Source organism: Motacilla alba, chromosome 1 (genome assembly GCF_015832195.1).
Source record: "Motacilla alba alba isolate MOTALB_02 chromosome 1, Motacilla_alba_V1.0_pri, whole genome shotgun sequence".
NCBI classification, from domain to species: Eukaryota; Metazoa; Chordata; class Aves; order Passeriformes; family Motacillidae; genus Motacilla; species Motacilla alba.
In genome coordinates, this window is record NC_052016.1 from 34,766,128 (window position 1) to 34,787,258 (window position 21,131).

Genomic DNA, 21,131 nt, shown 5'->3' on the forward strand with positions numbered 1-21,131 from the left:
CATTTATTTAGGACTTAGGACTGTGGCATTTATTTGTACCAGAATATGCACTGTCCTTAGCAGAAAATTAATGTGTATGAGACTTGGAGAAACTCCATGAGGGAACTGTAAAAATATGTATTCCAGGAACTGAAAGTAGCTATGTTCAGAACTGCAAATCTAGGTGCTAAAGGTGCTGTTTCCATAATTGTTATCTTTTGACAAGATCTGCCCTGTGACACAGATACAACTGACAAGCTTTTTGGTTGGTTTAGGTTGTCAGTGGTGTGGTAGAATTCTTTGATCATTCTAGTACTTGACTATTTAGATAAATCCATTGGTGCTTTTTAAACTGATAAATCACTCAATTCAGTGGAATAAGTCTTCTACAAGAAAAAGCTGTCCTATATTCAAGTTACGCCCCAAGTCAATTCTGCAGTTGGTTTATGTAATGGAGTAACACCAGCCCACAAGCATCTGCTCTTAGGGTGCTGCATAGTCCTACTCAAACATGTACCAGTCAGTGCAGATCAGATGACAAGGACTCAGAGCAGCAATGCTACTTTTGCAGCACCCCACAATTCCCAAATGTTTTAAAGGAGAGGCTTCAAATGGAGATTTCCCATTTCTGTATGTATCATTTTAATAAAGTAGTAGATGTGAGATCACGGTTTCTCTTCTAATGTTCATTTCTGTACATAGATTGTTCTTAGTCATGGAAAAAGTTAGTTAAGTACCCAAAAAAAGTTAGAGCTGCTTATTTATATAGCTTGGTGTAATTTTCCTCTATGGAAGAGTTTTGGTTTTGAAAAAGGTGCCATATGTGATTTAGGAGTTTTTACTTGAGATATTTGCTATCTGCCTTGGAAGGAGGTTCTTTATGACACCAGATCTTCACTTCCTTGCCCTTGCAAAGAGGAGTGAATCACACTGAATCACAGTCCTTGTTATTGCTAATAGATTTGATCTCACACTACCAAAGGAATCACTGTCTTAATGAAGGAAAACATGTCCTACCTCATCCCCTTCTGATCCTAAGAAGTTAAATACCTGCTGCAAGTTACACTGGCCTCAACTTCATGAGTCAGTCCTGAAGTTTCTGCGCTTTTGGTTCTCAGTGAACACCAAGGACTTGCAAGTTCTTGGATTCCATTAGTACTAACCTCTGAGAAGTATCAGACACATCAGATCTGTGTGTATCACATAGTAAAAATGAGTCATGGAATAAAAAAGCTGTGGGGTACTTAGGAAAGTGGTCATAGATCATGCTATGAAAAGATTTGGTCATTGTTACCTCTCATCATGAATGTAATAATTCACTGACAACTTTAATATCCAGGATGTGAGAGTAAATTCTTGGTTACTAATGTATTATGCTGTCATGGAATCCTGCATCTTTGAAGATGAATCCAAGTATTTAAAATTAGTCATCTTAGCAACTGATTTTTTCCCAAGTAATTATAAGTTTTGGAAAATCAGGATGTTGAAATACTCAGTGAAAAAGTGTTGCATACAAGTGAATGTAGAGGAAAAATCCTATTTCACTCTCACAGATCTTAAAACCAGGATTAAGTGTAGTTTTCAGAAAGAACACTTTTCTTTTAGAATGTTATTACTGTCACACTTTCACTGCTTGATGCACATAATTCTAATTCTACTTGTTTCGCTCTAGATCCCAAAAGACATCTAGACTTAGTTTTCATCTTTTTCCCTTTTATGTATAAATTAGGATAATCTGGTATGGCTTTGAAGGCCCCTGGGAGATCCAACATACTGAGAAAAGATAGTGACTGGCTTTTATTCTTGAAACCCATGGTGTCTACTTTGCAGTATTTAGATGTATTGGTCCCCCCTTTTAATATCCTCAGAGGTACTCCATTCTCCCTGCTACCAGAGTCATCATTTAATGAAAAGGCAAAAGTAAAAAGAATAAAGTCAGTCCAAAGCCTGAACTATAGGTACTTCTGCTGTATGCCCTGTTGTAATACACTGCTATGAAAAGATTTGATGAGGTAAGGTTGTACTTCTCCATGCTTGGCAGCAAAACACAGGATTTGCAGAAGATGGGCTCAAGTGCCAAGAACATATGCCAAGTCATCATATCTCTTCAGCTCCTTCTGCTAGAAGGACCTCACTGCAGCTCCCAGAATGTTTGAAAACCACCAGCAGTCAGTGCTAATGCTGCTATTTAAGCATCAGTTCTCACTTCAGGGCAACTGGCCAGAATGAAGCAGACAGCACAATTTCTCTCTTATTTTAGTAATTTGTGAGTACTTTAGTAATTTGTTTTTCAGGGTGAACACTGATGCATATAAATGTGACTTTTTGGAGAGTGCTTTGTTTGTTTGGGATATGCTGAGTGAAATCATCTACTTTGTTAGGATGTTTCCTAGAAAACTGACTTAGCGTGATACTGAACTGATGCTGAAGGGTGACAGACACTTAGTCAGGGCAATGCAGCTGTAATTTTCATTAAGGACAATCATTAAGTAGTGCCATGTATTTGTACTGAGTATTAAACTCAGGTTAAAAGGAAAGCACTTATCTCTTAAAAGTTCCAGTTAGCTTGAAATCCCAGGTGGGTTGGTGACTTGCTTGGTTGGTTTTGGTGCTTTCTCTCACGTTACAAGAAGTGATTGTTAAATGTTAAAAAAGAGTGCCACAGAGCAGTCATTCAGAATGGACCAGAAGATTACCGTCAACACTTAGAAAGTGCCTTAGACTACAATACATCTTTATTGTCCATTTTGAATAGGTTGTTTAAAAGATGCAGGTTTTTATTTTTTTATCAGTTATGATTGTATCCGTGACTACAGCTTGGGAGCAAGCAGCAAGTGGAGTTACTTCCTTTTCTCTGCCTTGCTGTTCTGTAATGTAGTTTCAGTGTTCTATACACAACTTTTCATCTATAAACACCGGTTTTATAAAACTCTACCTCCATCTTACAAATAGAGAAATGAAGGCTCAGGTAAGAAAAAATACTTCTTTCCCCCAAAGGTTGTCCACTAGACCACTTGACAAAATCAAGAGTAGAGTTCAGGTCTCAAGGTAAGTGGTATCCATTAAGCTGCTTGTTTAACAGTTGGAAGAGCAATTGCTTCATACTTGGAGCTTCTAAACCTCAAATTTGCTAATTAATGGATTATGCTTTCTGGGGGCCAATATTAGAATGGTTTTCTGTAGATCTTTCTCCTGTGAAAAGGGAAGTAAAGATTCTGACATTTACCTGCAGCTAAAATAAGTGGACAGTTGGCTTTTTTTGGTCAGGGTTTTACAATGTGCTAATATGATTGTATCTTACAAGTGGATCAATCTCTATGTTGTAAAATATTGTTTCTAATCATAATTCTGATATTTTTATTATGTGGTGTTTCATATGTTTCACCCAATATGGTTGCTAATAATATATTTCATATTTCTCCTTTTGCATTACTTTTGATCTTCAATAATTTTCTGGAACAACAGTTTCTTGCTAAAGTCTCTGACTTGGATGAGGAAGGCCATCATCCTCTAAGTTAGGGAGATGACAATTTAGCATGCACAGAAAAAGACCTGAAGAGAACAGATTAAAAGCTACATTCATTATCAGTCTAGTCATGATAAATACAAAAATCTGGTACATTCATGTGTTATATAAACCAATAATGTATAAAAATAAATTTAAGATGCATCCTGCTGAATTTATCTGTTAATTCATGTACTTTGTTTCACAGGAAAAAAAATAGGCTAGAACAGATCACTCACAATTGCACATGTTTCAGGCTGCTGATGTTGGTACTTTAATTAGAATAGTGGAATGTCAGCATGAATTCTTTTGTTTTACAGAAAGCAAGAAGAATTGAGGTTAATTAAAGGTTAATTAGAGTTTAATTGGTAGTTCATTCTTTCTCTCTTTACTTCTGGTGATAACAGGAATGTTAGAATCCTTGACTTTGATGACAACAGATTGGGCAGGCCTGGTGTTGATTGCTACTGCCAACATGAAAGTGGTGCTGCAGTTCTGCAGCTCCAGTTCTTAATCAATGAGGTAAGGACATATTTACTCAGATTCTTCTGCATAAATTTAGTTTAATAAGTCAATTCATGTTATTGTAATTGAGTGATATAACTTCTCCCATTGACAAATTGTGCCAACAAATAAGTAGTGTACATCCAGAGGACATTCAACATACAGCCTTTTAGAAAAGAATATTTATGGGACTGCACTCAGGGAAAAGTATTGCCTTCCTATACTTCAGTTTAAAGTACTGAACAAAAGGCAGTCGATACGTGAATGTGTGTAAAATGATGTAAAATCCATTAAGTTACTAAATATGCTGCACAGTTCTGGTTCAAATAGAAATTAATAAATGAGCTAAAACTTTCTATCAAAATATATTGATGGTTATTGGCTGAAAACACAATAGTTGGGGGTATGCTATTACATGAAGCAATGAAAAGCAACTGCAGGGATCATCAATCAAACCATCATGCTTGGTCTTTGTAAATGGTTTGTCAAAATCAAATTTAGACAACATGAAGAAACAATGCCAGATTATAGCTTGCTCTTTGCAGAAGGTTCTGAAGATGGGAACAGGCAAGAAGACTTTCTGGTGAATACAAATCAGAGGGGGTTTTATTGAGGACCTTAGAAGTTGGCCAGATCTTAGTTCAGTTTTGATTAAGTTTCTCCCATGACATAAGAAAACACTTTTGACAGATGCAAGACCTCTTTGTAAGTGAGGAGATCTTAGAACTTCTCAGGGGAAGAGTTTTAGTTTTATGGGTTTTTTAAACATGAAAGATATTTATTTTTTTCCTACACTTATTTGGAGAAAGTAACTGAACCACAGACACTGAGGAGGGAGTCTGGTGAAACAGTGTGGTGAAATTCTTAAGAGGAATGCAGGGATGAGAACAGGAAGGACAAAGTTTGTATCAATATTCTTTCTTTTCATTGGGTGACCAGCAAACCCCCTAATACATCGAATTAATTTGATTTCAGTGGTGTGTAGTCTTTCTGATTCTTTGGGAGATGAGAATTAAAGCATGGATTACACCGTGTTGGAGTAGTCTCATCTCCGTATATTTTATTTGCATAGGTCAATGTTGAGAAGAACATTTGCTAGGAATAGAGAAGTTTATTAGTCAGTCAAAGGTTGTAGGAACTAATCTTTCCAGTTACATGCTTGCCCTTCCTCAGTATAAAGCATCGCCTTGTTTTTGGGCAATCTGTTCCCCTCTGTGATGGTAATACACAAGGGTAGATCTGTGCCTGGCCTGATGTGAGGTGTAAGTGTAGCAAACCACTGTAGGAGCAGTAGGGAGCTTCCCCTGCAGGTAAGTTTCACATGTCATCAGTGTTCTGTGGTGAGGAGAAAGGCAGTTAAAAGCAGGTAGAATAAGTTCACTCCAAGTTTTTCAGTCAGATAGAGGCCTGGGCTTTGAAGGATGACCATTTTTGGGATACCACAAGCAGAACCAGTCTTCAGAGTATTTCTGATCTGTGATAAAGACTCTGTCCTTCTGTCTACATCTCTTAGTTCTTCCTACGTCCTGTCTTCTTGCTACCTGGCCCTACTTTCTTATCTGCATCCTCTTTTCACAGTTCCAGTTTTGAATTTTCATCTTACCTTGATATGACTACTAAGATGTGCTTGGCACTGTCACACGTGTGCCCATGCATGCACTAATCCCTTTATCCTTCAGTTATATTTTTCACGCTCACCTTTTTAAGTGTTGTCTCTTTTCCATTTTGTTAGTCTTTCTGCTTATGTGGAAAGAGTTGAGAGTTGGTTTGTGTAACCTTGGTACAAAGCTTTAATTTGAGTTTTAAATTGATGGAGTTTTAATTTAACTTTGGCTGATCTTGTACTAATTTAAAATGTTTACATTTACCAGATCGATTTAATTGTGTATTATTTGTGGTAGAGTATTTTTGTTCTAGAAGAAAGGAATGATTTTTCATAAACTATCAGTTTGACAGGTAGATCTTCAGCAGTGAGGATCATGTAAGAATAATACAAAGCCTGCAGAAAAATAACGTGTTGCTGTATTTTGTGTCTGCTCTAGGGTGCTTTGGTCAGTGCATGTGCAGATGATGCACTTCATTTGTGGAACCTCCGGCAGAAACGACCAGCTATTCTACATTCTCTGAAATTTAACAGAGAAAGGTAAGACTATATGACACGAAATAGAGATCTCATTACAAAAACAACACTTCCTGGATTTCTTATAATACATTTTGCCTTTCTACAGCTGGATATAGTTTTGCCTTGAATATTTTTATTTCAGGTTTGTATCTATGGAACAAAAATTTCACTTTCTCTTTCTGCAGCTTTCTCAGAACTAAAAAAAGTGGTCTTCTTTATGCCAAAATATTCTACATTTTACTTCTATTTGCATGAACTGCTGTGAACAGTAATTTGTTTTTTCTTCAGACTGTACACAAGCACTTACTTTTGGCTGAACTGTTGTTCAGTAATAGAGTACTTCAGCTGGCTGTATGAGGGTAATAATTATTTTCTTTACCTTGAAATAATTTTATTTTTATAAAATACTGGAAGTTTAGTAGAAATAGATAGTAAATTTGGGGAACTCTGGTTAAGTGTAAAGTGAATCAGAGTGTTTTTCTTAATTTTACTTTATCAGTACCTAATTGTAGGAAACCCTACTGAAAATAGATTAAATGAGTGGTTGTAATTTTCAAACTCAAACAAGAGCTGAGCACTTCAATCTGTATTTAGTCACCCAAGAAAAACCTGATATGATGTTAGGGAACTTCAGTGCTGCACATCTATTAATAGTAAGAAAAAGTTCCAAGTTTCTCTTAAGGAATTAGAGCAGTAGTCAGGAGACCAAGATGCAGTACATAAATGCAGCAGTTGTTTTTAACTGGAAATTTAACTCATATTTTAATTTTCTTAGCATGTGCATTCAGTGTTTATTAAGGTGCAGCAACTTTCTTTTTATGTTTATATATTTGCTTGTGCAGTGGGAAAAGATCCCAGTACTTCACCAGAGCGACAGACTCATCAAATCTTTAGCTGCAGCAAGTCTGAAAATTATTATGGAAATACATTTTTCTTTGTTGTTTATTATCCAGATACAAATCATATTTGCACTTAAATGTCACTGAGGTGCATGATTTGTAATGGGAGGTACTGTGTAATAATTTAGGAAATATATAGCCTGATTCCAATGAGTTTATAACCTATAGCAGAAGTGTATCAAGTGGTTTGGGACTGCATGAGAGAAGATGAAAATGAAAAATTAGGTGTGCATTTCTAGCTGCTTCTGGACAGTAAGTTATCATTTTACACATGGTGAAATGTTTGAATCTTGGTATTCTCATCAGGTAGGTGCATTATTCACAATTTGTCATCAATAAATCTAAATATCAGAGAAGTTATTGCAGTACATCTTGGTTGAGCTCTCCCAGCCAACAATCTGACACACAACCCAACCAATCATTTCCTTATAAGAATGCAGCCTCTGTTCATCTCTGCCTTCTCTTTAGAGATATTAACCTGTTGTCTTGGTCAATATTTTATCAGCATTTCTTGCTAAGAGAAACTCGCACACATTTTTACTTTGCCAAGAGCAAAACATTTCTCATCACACTTGCCTAATTTTCTTTTTTGTCTGACACCCTAAAACATTGAGCAAAATATTTGCAAGCAAGTTCTTTAGAATACGGGAAAATTTGCTTAATACCAAATTTTCTCTAATGACATTTTTGAATGAGGTGCAAGTAGGATCTGAGAATGTAAGTTATTTGCAACAAATGCATAGCTAACTATACTGCCTTTTATCAAAATATTGTCAGTTGTGAACAAAAAAAAATCCTGTTCTTTTATGTATATTTTGTGTAACTAGTTCAATTGCTGCCATTTAAATAATTTTTATTAGGGCATCAGAGTCAGTGAGGCAATTATCCTGCAATATAATATTGTCAAAGAAGTAAGTCCAGTCTTAAATTAAAAAAGAGTTTTCCATAAATATGAAGAAATATCATTGTAGGCAGTTCATTCCTTCTCAGGGTTCTTTAGCACTGCCCTAAGCTTCTGGTTGGTTTTTTTAAAAAATTATTATTCAAGCACTTGGCATCAGAATGAAATCTCTTCATTTTTATTATATTTTCTTTTTACATCCATATAAATTTATTATAAAATATCTAACTTTCAATTTTCTAAGCTCAGTTACACATTTAGTATGTAAAATTCAACATAAGCCTCTGTGCAAGTAGCAAAAAAGTAAGGCTAATGCTCTGATTAACCCTCTCAGTTTGGGATGTTTATATGCCTAATAGAGCTAGGTCTAAAACAGAACGTTGATTTTTTTCTGAATATATTTTTGGTGTTGGAGAACAGAATCTCTAAATTATGGAATGGTCAGAGAAATAGTGAATGAAATAATGGTTGCTATAGTTACATCCATTTAGTCATGAAATCTATGACTAAATGGATGTAAGGGGAGCTTGAGAAGCTGATAAAGTCATAAGATCAGAATTTATTTTCTTCAAGAAATTCAAAGGTCTGGCTCTCAAAAAGTAATGTTTTACTCACTGTAGGAACAGTTAAAAATACTATATTTTCATCCTCCCCTCTCCTCTTGTGGGGAGGGGGGTTAAGAGAAAGCAAGATTCATATTGAATAGAGATTCTTTTGTCTTAAGTTTGTGAACCAGTGAACAAGCTGGTTTTTAAATGTTTCTTAAATGGGGAGAAATGCTTGTTGGCAGAAAATGGGTTTAAAATGTTGATGCATGTCTTCAAAAAATAGTAAGGTATTGAAAGATGCCATATAGGGAAGTGTTTAGAAAGTCAAAGGCTAGTTCTTATAAGATTATTCATAATATAATCTAATTTTAGATTTAGGTAGCTTTCACAGGGCCAAACACATAATTGTTCAGGTGCATTTCATCTATGAAATGGAACATATGGATCCTTCAGTTTTTTCCATTTGCATGTCTCTCTTCAGGATTTAAAAAAAATCATCCAGTATGTTTGTCTCCTTGTTTCACTGTTTGGTTTACTTGGTTTTTTTAACAAATGGCAGATTTTCTTCATGAGGTGATGCAGTGTAATGCAATTAAAATTCTAATATTTTATCTGTTTGTGATGATGATGATTTTATTATTCCAAATGCTTGTTTTATTTGACATTGATTAATTGACTTTCATGTAGAATCATTTTATTCTGAGGTTTTATGGTTATTTGGTGGATGAACCATAGAGCTGGTAGTTTCTGTTAGACAGATGAATGTTACTTAAATCTTTGGCTGTTACTCACAATGCACCAGTCATCATGTAGTAGATTTGTTTAATTTGCAGCTTGCTTCTGCTTCTTGACATTTAAGATGTCAGGATAATGGACTAAAATCTGCTCTTTAGCAGTGTTTCTGCATAGGTTTCTGCAATTACTTGAGTCAAGTTTCCCCAAGTGCATATATACATATATCCCCTCTCTCCCTCCCACAAAAGTAAAAATGTTTGTTCTTTTCTTTGGATGTTGGTAAAAACATATTTGTAAAGAGCAAAGAACACTTAAAAGTAGTAGTCTTTGACTTAATAGGTAAGATTCAGTAGTTACTCACTGAATGTTTTATGAATAATTATTCACTAACAAAGTGCACCTTTATAGCCCTTAAATCAGAGTTTGCAGCTTCTCCAAATTTAGTTTTTTTTTCTTCAGAGCTACTGTTAAACTAATGATGATGCAGCACTAGCAACAATAATTCATAATTCACTGCTCCTTTACTAAGTGTCTCTTTGGAGCAAGTGTAGAAGGAACACTAAAGAGACTTAATGGCAAACAGATATTTTCTGTTTTATGGTGTAATACTCTGGACTTTTTTGGACTTAAAAAAATTATACATTTTTGCCAAAAAGTATATATTTATTTCCTATGAAGTAATCATCTCAGATTTCTATTGCTATAATTGGAATGTAATACAATGCATTAAGAACTTTCAAGAAAATACAAATGTAAGCAATGTGTCTCAGTGCTTGGCTCCATACCAAGAGCTGTAATGATGAGACAGTTACTCAAAGACATGTTTGACAGTAGCATATGGTTCATAATACATGATTTATGGTTTCTTTTACAAATGGGTAGACAGATAAAACATTTTAAACTCTCCAAACATTCTATAAGAATTGTCTCAGTGTTTTTGAAGGTCAAAATTGTGGATACTTTCCTTATGTTAGTACCTCTTTTTCCTTCCTTGAGGTCATAGGAGATGCCAGATTGGTCTTCAGTAGGCATTTTAGGCAAAGTAAATAACTCGGCTGGTGCCTCAGGTTTTAGCTTTTATATTTTTCAGATTCTATTCTGCTTTAGTGTGTAAGTCTAGGCTTCATGTTAGGGGATAGTAAGCTCTCTCCAGAGAATAGGTAGACAAAACAATTCCTTCTCTAGCTGGGGACCCAAGGACAACCGATCCAGATCTCAGGCCTAGGAGCATAAATGATGGACCAAAGAGAGAAAACAAGAAGGATGGGACTTCATGGGCTAAAGTTGTAATTGGACAATTAGCTTCAATATGCTAGTGGACCAAAACTTATAAAAGTGTGAGACCGGGACCTGTCATCCATTTTATGGCCATTTTGGTTGTGCTGCCCAAGGTGGATCTATTTGAGGCCTCTTAATAAATACCTACTTTATTCTTTAGCTCCATCCAGTCTCTGTTCTAGGTCAGCCTTTACAACGCATCGGTTTTTGGCATCAAGCTACTGGAACTAGACACTGTCTCTATCTGCTGCAAAGAACACTATTAAAGGTCTTCATTATTTTTAATATAATCAGAGCAGACTTCAGCAAGTACAGCTTTAAATATACAACAGTTTACAGATTCCCATTTAATAGAAGTGCAGCTGGGGTAGGAAAACCAGCAAGGATTGCAGTGTGAAATCCAGGTCCTATAAGCCAGCAGGCACTCATTTCACTTACAAACACTCATCTCTTGTTGTTCCAAAGCTGAGCTGGTTCAGGTGTGTTGGCTGACACAAGGGACAGCCGTCCTCTCTTTCTTCTTGCTGCCATTGCTGACTGGTGTGTGACAAAGGAGCCAGCAGTGCTGCAGCAGCTTAGCTAGTGACTTAGAGCAGCACACATGAGCGCAGTGTGACACAGAGTGTTGGGTCTTTAAATCCATCTGCATGCACTCCGTACCAATGCCATGACAATGCCACAAGTGCCCTTCTGAGGGGAGTCACCAGGTGACACAATCTGTATAACTGGCTTTGAGACTCTTAACACTTTCTTCAGTGTTAAGGTATGCTGGCACAGAGCAAGAGGAGCCCTTTAAGTGGGCGACTTTCAGAGCAGTTCTGTTAACTGTAACTCACTATTAATTAGAAATTTGACTCCTACAGTTGACATCTTGCAGTATTTGAACAAGATGATTGAGAGTATTTCTCCAAATGCTTGGAAACAAATTAAAACAAACCAAATCCAAAACAAAAAAAATGGGGGTTTTTAAATAAGATAGCTTCCTTAGTCTATATTCTTTCCTGACAGTAGGAATCTTATCTACCTTACTGTATCTTTGCAGGGTTTTGTGTCCTGTGTTAAGAGCATTTTAAATACTTTCTCCTTTGCAGATAAACCTCATCAAAATGACAGCAAGAGGTTATTGAGTGAATACTGGTGACTGGCTGTGCAGTCACAGCAGTACCTGTGTCTGTTCATTTGTATTAGGGAACTTGTGGGTTAGTTAAGGTAGATTGTCTGTCTCACTGCCTGTTCAAGGAACTGGATTCCTGTGATAGCTTGCCTGCTCATAAATGAACCTCCTGGTTAATAGTGCATAGCTGCAAACTCTCCTTATGTACTTTCAAATTAGTCAGAGGTCTGTCATCAAGCAAGGTTCTGTACAGTTGCACAGTCATGCTATACAACAAAACAGATTCTGATTACATGGTGTGGTCTAGCATTCAACTATTGCAAAGAGCCACAGAACCCAAATATAAAGCAGTATTTCACTATAAAAACATGCCAGTTTCTGGAAAGGATGTAAATTTTTTCAGATTGATGATGGAAAAAAAAATGAGGAAACCAAAAGAAGCCATGCAATTGGCATTTACTTCCACATCTTGATAAAGATTTTACAAAACATTCTTCTGGGGGTTTTTATTTGGGTTTTTTTTGTTGTTGTTGTGATTGGTTTTGGCAGTTTTTGGTTGGTTGGTGGTTGGTTGGTTTTATTATGTGTAGTGAGGTCTTGCATCAGCATTTGTCACTTTTGAGAGAATGGTGCTCAAGGGTTTAAAACACAATGTTTTCATGCAATTCTTGAGCTTGAAAAGATTCCTGAAAGACAAAAGGCTGGAAAGATTCTTCAGCGAGACTGCCCCAAATCTTGTAAATGTATTTATTTTCCACATGCCTCTGCTTCTCTGTTAAAAAACAAAAACAAAAACAAAAACAAAAACAAAAAACAACCAAACAAACAAAAAACCAAAACAAACAAAAACCAACCAACCAACCAAAAAAAAAAACAAACCAAAAACTGAAAAAAACCAACAACAACAACCCCCCCCCCCAAACAAATCAGATCCAAAAAAATTCTTTTTTCATATCTTATATCACGTTATGTAAAATTTCATCATGCTCTTGACCTGTAGAATCAATGAGAGCCATAAGCTCGTCCTGGAAAATGTCATGCAACCCAGCTGAAATGAAGACAGTCTTGGTTATAAAAAGAAATCAAACAAAAGCATTTTGAGGTTTTTTGTCTTCAACACGGGTTAGCTAAACAATCAGCAAAGAGCAAAAATGCAAAAATTAGATTTGCTCATTGATACCAAGAATCAACAGGTTTCATTTGATAGATTTTTGAGACTGAGCGTTCTACTGAAATAGAATGAAAATTCAATTGATCCTTAAAATTTTCTTTTTGATAGACATGTGAGCCTTCTAGTGGAATGGAGCTGAAGGGACCTCCTCAGTCTGGTTCCCTCAGTTGCACACCAGAAAACTCATATACCTCCCTTTCTTAAATGAGCAAGCTGATGATGTTTTGCATTAAGGTTTGCTGGTTATATGATCCCAGGAAGAAAGGTACTCAAGGCCCTATAAGTTAGCATTCAAAATGCTGTTTACTAAAACTAGCACTTCAAAGAATGGCAGAAGAGCACAGGGAATCTTGCATCCCTGTAGATGCTGGGAGCCCTCAGCTGGGCATTATCACACAGGCCTTCAGTCAGCAGGCAACCCGTCCACAGAAAGTGTCACCCCATTTTTGTCATCCAAGTTATTGCAGGATTTTCTTGTAAGGAGACAGCTGTGTGCATTAATTCTACTATCAACAGAAAGGACTTTAACACTAAAACTTCCTTCTGCACTGTTGGTGCAACCACCAAGTGGGAGCTGCCAGCAGGCTTCTCAGTGACAGCAAGCTGGCTGTGTCTATGTCTATGCAGCTTCCGAGAGGTACGTGCAGCTCCACACAGGCTCGAGACCGTGCTGCTCATGCGGTCCCTGGCGCCTAATTGGGGTCACTCTTCTGTGGATCACCACACCTCCTCCACGTGCAACAGTTCCCCAGCCAGGGCCTTGCACTGCCATGTAACTACTCAAGCTGAAATCCACTGTTTGCTCTGCAGGAAAATTGTTCCATGTCAGTTTGGTTTTGGGGATTTTTTTAACTACAAAAATCAAGATTCTGTGTTTTCCTTTATAATTTTTTATCTTCATTACCTTTTCTTTTCTTTGGGTCTTTTTCCTCATATCAATTCTCTCTGAGCTGATGATTCATCAAGGAAACACATTCTAGATAGGGTCCCATCTGTGCTGTGGCCATTGACAATACCATTTTCATTTGTAATCTCTGCAGGAATATGTTTACTGATGCATGCAAAAATGGCATCTTCATTTCATGTGGCTTCATCTTACCAGTGTTTGTGGTCTTGCTGTGATTGACTAATACACCCATTACACTTCTTCCCTGATGTATATCTAGCTGGCAGGGAATGTGCTGCTTTTCAGTGCAAGCCTTTAATAGTGGAAGCAAAGCAAGACAAGTGAAATTGAAATTATCTTTTTCCATCAATTCTGATCGTGAGCTCTAACCCTAAACTGGAAGTTCTTTGAAGTTTGAGGCTGTGCCCTTTGCATTTTAAATTTAATTCATTTTCTTGTACTTTACTCATGCAGATTGTCCTCCCTCTGTAATATTGTGTCCCTCAGACGTTTCATTAGTATTAGTACCAAGATCACTTGTGAAATTACAAGAGCTGTAAAACTAATTCTTGAGAATCTCTCAAATATCCAATAAAAAAATTTCCTTTTGCAGTAAAACCAAGTGTAAATTAGACATTAAAAATAGAATTTAATAGTAATGGGTTTTTTTACAAATGCTATATTGAGCATATTGACATATACTGTATTTCCTATAATTGGAATATTATGGAATAGCCTACCTTTGGTGAACCCACCTTCCATATTTCACTATAACTTTCAAAATTTTTCCTTTTGAAGGACTCCAAACCTTAGTTAGTGTGTATTTTTAAGTATGGGTGAGCAAGTAGTAATAACATTACAGTCACAACAGAGTAGTAATAACATTACAGTCAGAACAATCGAAATAACATCATGACTTAATTTTATCAGGTTTAGTTTTTTATGCTTACCATCTTGGGTGGGATTTGTAATGCAATCTGAGAGTTGGTACCACTGCAGAAAAAGTGCTGCAAGAGCTTAAGATGGCTATTCTAAAACCGGTTTGGTTTCTTTATGCTTAAATTACACAAGGGTAAATGTTACTCTAAATGGAGATCACGGAAGTTCTGGTCATATTTTTCATTCTAGAATATTAGAAATATCTCTATTTATATCCAGATCCAAACTTGAATTTAAGAATCTCTTTTCTTTCTAAATGGTGGCTTTTACAGTCTTTCCCGAAAGTAACTTTTAGTCCATCAGCATTCTGCCAATATTATTATCATCAGTTTCATTTCAATTTAAAAAGTCCTTAAATGCATTATGCCACAGTATCTGGTTTTATATGTGTTTGTTAAACAACTTTCCTAAGGGCAAAATGCCTAATATGCTGCATCTGAATAACTCGTAGAGCTAGCAGTTGTCTTTGATAGCAGAAGGACAAAAAACCCCTGAAAGATTACTTACAACCAATCACTTAACACATGCACATGTGAAACCTTCACGGCCCATAGAGCTGCTGGAGAAAAAATGTGTAGGTGGCACAATTACCTGAGGACTTAACAACAGCACAGGGCCCTCCAACCTGACAAACCCCACTTTTCCAATCTATGTCTTTCTTTGGGTCTCTCCAGCTGTAGTTCCTTCTATTATTTCTCTGAGAAAAAAAACCAATCTCTTCAAAATTCCATTAAAAAAAAAAAAAACTTTGTGAAGTTTTACTTTGCCTTCAATAGGGAAGAAAAACGTGTCCTGGTTTATTTAAATTTTATGTCACCTGGCCACATGTGGTTGTTTGCCTGGGTTTCTTCCTTCTAGAAAAGATTCCTTAGCAGGAGACATAATGTTGCTATATGCTGTCAAACTTTACATCATATGCTGAGCAGTGTGCTGGTTGTTTCTAATGCTTTGTAAAAAACAAAGCATTTTTGTCAGTAGATTTGTGCTTTTTTGAGAAAACATAGGGTAACATGTTATGTTGTTTTCACATAGCAGCTATGTTGCCAAATTGCTCTGAGGCCAGGTTTGGATAGCAAAATTTAAAATATATACTCACAGCTATGTATTGAGCAGCTGTTTCATGGTTTCAGTCATAACAAATGAGAGGCCCAATACTGTAATACAAAAATGCATCATATTAGACAACAACAACAAAAAAAAAGTCTTTTAAATGTATGCAAATTCAGGCAGCATGAACAGTCTACACTATCAATTGGAATTTTCTTGTTACAGTTACAATGTAGATATGGGAATTATATGGCTTTCTCTTTTGAAGTTTTCAAATTAGAGTTTTGAGACATCTTTCAGAGTTCTGTTCAGATCTTTCTTTTGGCCTTTGTTATATTAGATTTCCAGTCATATCTTAGAGCAGCGAAGAACATGCACCCATTCAGTTGCAGTAAGTAATTTGGTTCTTGGAAACCGCACCACCTCTTTCCTGCCCAGACACATGTCAGCTTCAAGCAAGAACCCAATGCAATGATTTAGGATACTTTTCCTTCTGTCACAATAAACTCTGGGCATTATTCCAGTAAATCAGAAGTAGAGCTAGTAATGTCAGTGTTGAGATTATATCATTAAACAGTACATGAGCAGGAAGAGAAGAGAGACTGCAGATTGCAGAAAAACAAGGACCATTAATCACAGAGCCCCTGTCTACTGAAGCGCAACAAATGAGAACAGCTGGTCTCCAATAAGTCTACATGATTTTAATTGATGGAAGCTGTTTAGGAAAAAAGCATGCATACAAAGAAAAAGCATACACATGTAAAATTATTTTTTCTTTGAAGTTAATTTCAGTATTTCAGTCTTATCCTGATTTTAGCGTGCCATTCAAAATAACTTGATTGATACTGATATAAAATTGGGTTTAAACTTATTTTAGTAACAATGTATGGTAAACACAGATTTGTGTATGCTGCAGCTAGCAGAGGGTGAAATACTAACATCTCTTTAGTTTACTTTTCTAACAGCTCTGTGAAGTCAAGCTGTTAAACAAAAGACAAGTTTCAACCTTTCATCTTTGAGCTAGGTCCCAATTTACTTTTTTGCAGCTATGAGATTAGAAACCAAAAACTGCATTTTTTATTTCTGTATTCAGTGTTGGGTAAAGAGATGAGAAAAACTCTACCCTTAGGTGTTTGGGGTTTTTTAATGCAGATGCTACAAAATCAATGAAATAAATACATCAAAAACTTTCTCTTTTCAGAACATCATCTTCCTGTTACAGCCTTTGTTATTTGGCTTTCTTTCATTGCTAAGAAACTTAGTGGCTCTTACTGTGCTCTGTATTGTCCATCACTGTCACTGTGTTTGGTATTACAGCCCCATTTTTACTTAACCTTCAAAGAAATTTATGAAGGACAAGTGAAGTATTACAAATATGAAATAGTGATTTCACAAGCCAGTAGACAAGAGAAAAATCATGTACATTGCCTTTCCCCTGAAGATGAGAGCAAGAGTCTGTTTTTCAACCCTGTTTCATTAATCTGCTCACCTCACTGATTTTGTGGAACTTTTATTCTCATTTTTGTTGTGTAATGACCTTGAATCAGCATCAGAAACAAATTAGAAGTCAATGAAAAGTATGCTGGTGTCTTCCAGCAATTTTTTCTATTTAAGGAATAGAAGCCTTATCTCTTTCTCTTGGGACCAGGTGTTCATGTTACACCTGTTCGATGCATGGCATTACTGTTGAGTAATACTGAAGATCTAGGCAGGGAGAAAGTGTCACTGTCAGTGATCCTGCTCTTACAGGTAAGACATTCCAATGAATTTGCAGTCAAAACCATAAAAGGGGGTTGACAAAAGAGCATGTCTCTTTGCTGTGCATTTGCCCAAGAGGAAGGAAGGTAATTTTCTGTCATTCTGAAAATGAAACAAATTATCTGTAGCACAGGCTGCAAAAGCTGTACATCCCTTTGCACACCGGGATTTCAAGAGTGACTTCTAAGTTTTTCTTGAAACTCCAATAATGCCCATAGCTTGCTGCAGTGCTATTGCAGATAGCCTTGGAGTTATTGAGGGTGGGAACTTCAGTGCCTGTATCTCATAGGAAGTTATAGTGTGGCTGTGTGTGTCATGGCATGCTGGACAGATAGGTGACCTTCTATGGAGTTGTAAATAAAAGAAAGAAATAAAAGAAATAAAACTGGGAAAAACCAAAGGTCCTGTGGCATGCTGTAGACTTTGACTGTCTTTGTAAAGAGTTCATAATAACCTCACAAGATTTTATCTAAAAACATAAATTAACTCTTCATTCAAGGGAAATCTCTGGGATTACTGATTTAATCAAATGCAATGCATCTAATGTATTTCTGAACATGCTTTTTCTGATTTGTTCTAGGTTCTTTTGAGTTAACTGCTTGTAAATAATTTATGTTAACATGCATTACAAATGTTCATATGTACACTGATGTCCTTTGTGGTTGACATGAGCGTTTCTTAGAACAAGTATTTTTTAAATGCTGTAAGCTATTAACTGCAGTTGTGATTGCAAAGTCATTTTAAATACTAAGCTCACAAGTCAAGAATGGGCCTAACTTCAGGCTTTTAGGGTTTCCCCTGTCCAGAAGGTTTACACACAAAGTTCTGGCTTTTGAAGAAACATAGGAACAGCCTACTTTTATTCTCAATATTTTAACAGAAAAGAAGAGAAAAAAGAAACATAATGTACTATTAATAGTGCTTTGCCTTGAACTTTGTATTTTCGTTTTTAACACTTTAAAGGATTAATGATCAGTCCCAATATCTGAAAAACAGAATGCTTCAGAATGTGCCAGTAGATCCAATAAAAAAAAGGGACAAAACCAAAATATTATGAGAAAAAAAACTTTTTCCCGCTGCATTTCTTAAAACTTTATGGGTGTGGCCTTTTGGTTTTGGTTGGTTGGTTGGTTTTTGGTTTTTGTTTGTGCTTCTTGTATTCCTGTTTCTTATTCTTGTAAGTTTTTTATGTATAATATTTCAGGTAAGGAACACCATGAGAAATGCTTATATCTTAAACACTTTGAAAGCAGCAGTGAACCACCAGCCAGATGACATATCTAAATAATTTGATGGAAAATAGCTGCATAAGCTTTTTTGCTTTGTCAAAATAAATAACTGTGTTAGATATCTCAGCACTATTTAAGCCTATTGGCCTTAAATGACACTCTAAAGTGAAAATGTTTTCTTAACATTTCTTCTACATGGAATTTGCAGAAATTGAAGCGGGGGTGGGGGAGAGGAGGATGTCTTAATTATATGTAGGATGTTCACAAATAGCTAGAAGTATACTTTGCTCAGGATAATTTGTATTGAAATTATAGTTTAGAGGTGGAATCCTGATTTGTTGTACCTCAGCATTTGCAGAGAATCTCCCATCACAGAAATTCTTTAAATCAAGAGGTGTCTTATAGTAATTTGTTCTAGCTCAAGTGGTAGTTAATTTGAAGAAATCAGATTCAATCAGTATTAAACAGAAGAGAGGAATCTCAGAGGTTCATTTCTTACATTCCAATCCACAAATTAAATTTTTGCTGTTGTACAAGCATCAGTGACTGTGATGAATACTTATATCTAAACCAGTATAAAACAAAGACAAATAAAACTGCTCTCTGGACTCATTGGGTAAGAAAAATAGCCTGAGACACCAAACTTGAAAGAAACATTGGGAAGCAGAAGTCTAGAAAGTAACTGTAACACTGCCTTGACTCCATTTTTCATTCATGTTTCTTTGTAAGGAACATGTATTAGATTGCCTCATGTAAAGCAACTCATTTTACTGTTTTTCTTTAAAACATTGATCTCTACAGATATGAGGTGTTAGCTCAAGTAATATCTTCAGGTGATCCTACTGTCTGCAAGTATTGGTTGTTCAGTCAGGAAATAGGTACAGTGATATGTGAGCTAAATGATTACTTGTTTCACAGTTTTTAACTGTAAATAGCTTGTGGTTTCATTTTTAACTTGGAATTTATTGGTAGAGATGATTCACAGAGTAGTTATAAACAGAATAGTCCCATTCAGCTCTGAATTTGGTGGAAAAATACAATTAAGTTTTAGTTCTTACATTTCTCATTAGATAGATACTCTTCATCTGCCCATCTGTCATCACCTTTATTTGCAGTGGATGCACTATAGTCTTAAAACAACAAATATTTGAACAGTCTGTATAACACTCTGGAAAAAATCCAGAGACAGAATTGTTAATGCAGTGTTTTGAGAATATAATTTACCTTAATATTCCTCTTATGTCCAGATATTCCTAAATAACAATGGGGTTTATCCCATGTTATGCTGTCACCAGGATGCAATGCAATTTGTGTTCAGGGTGTTTTTATCTCTACTTCACTTTCTCCTATGTAAGTAATTAAAACATAAAATAAGACAGATCAACTGATTTTAATTCAAAATAAAGGTTGACTGTTGCTAGCAGAAAATACATGTGAAAGAGAAGATCGTTCTTATTTTAAATTAAAACTCAACCACATTATTAAAAAAACAGTCTGACTACAAGTATCACTCAGAGTCATGTTTGGTTCATTCACTTTCCGCTAGAATCTGTGTGTGCAGGGCTGCTAGAAATTTTTGAAATTATCTTAGATGGTATTTGGGGAATCTACTGTGAATAGGAAAAATACTCCTGTTGTGATTAGTATCGCCAAGACCCTGAAAGGAAGGAACTCTCCAGATGTGTTGAACTGCTCTCTATATCATTTGACTCTTAGTCAGCCAGGTAGGAATTTAAAGAATTTCCTGTGCTCTTACATTGGCCCGATAGACTTTGCATACTCTGCAAGTTAGAATAAGAGTTGAAGTTAAACATTGGGACTCATAATAATGGAATTCATCTTGGGTTTCTGCCTTCCTAGGGCTTCCTGGTATATAACAACACCCCCTGTAGCAGAGGAAATATTATTACTATGCACAGACCCAGTTTGCATCTATCTGGGGAACTGCACAACCATCTGCTGGAAACACATCATCGCATCATGTGGATGGCAGACTGCATGAATTGGTGCTATTGTGCATGTTTATTGTTACATGTCTTACAGTGCTGATGAGCTCCAAATTTATATATAGACCAGGAAGAAGATTAAATACCTCCACAGGCCAAATAGCTCATAATTTACATCCTTTGTTTACATCTGCTGGAAACAACTCCTTTCTTTCATTGTCAGTAGCTTTAACCTGTGCTTCTGTTTAGGCACTTTAGGTCAGCTACAAATTACTTTGCCGAATATCTGTCCAAATCTTCCTGTGCCCATTTTGTGACTTAAAGCAATAATCTCAGCTTGAATATCCTCTACTAAACTGGTGGAAAAGTAACCTTACACTTTCTGAGAGTACTGGGTAGCCATAAGCTACCTCAGTCCATTTTCAGCTACTGGAGAAGGAGGGGGCACTAGATGAGTCTGGTGTGCTTTGTAGTACTTTTGTTAAAAATTACCAAAAGATTAAGGGAGTATGAGGGAAGAAAATAAATTGTGTGGAAATAATTTGTGCTTGCTGGAGGGGGGGAGAAGAG

At 36.2% G+C, this 21,131-nt stretch overlaps 1 protein-coding gene across 11 annotated transcripts in view; it reads left to right on the plus strand.

Moving 5' to 3' along the window:
* Window positions 1–21,131, plus strand: part of STXBP5L (syntaxin binding protein 5 like) — a 185,812-nt gene that overhangs the window by 63,235 nt on the left and 101,446 nt on the right. For all 11 annotated transcript variants that reach the window (XM_038147882.1, XM_038147919.1, XM_038147889.1 and 8 more), the window contains exons 3-4: window positions 3,925–4,006; window positions 6,031–6,131. In XM_038147882.1, the coding sequence (XP_038003810.1) occupies window positions 3,925–4,006; window positions 6,031–6,131 (183 nt within the window). The remainder of the gene's footprint in view (window positions 1–3,924; window positions 4,007–6,030; window positions 6,132–21,131) is intronic.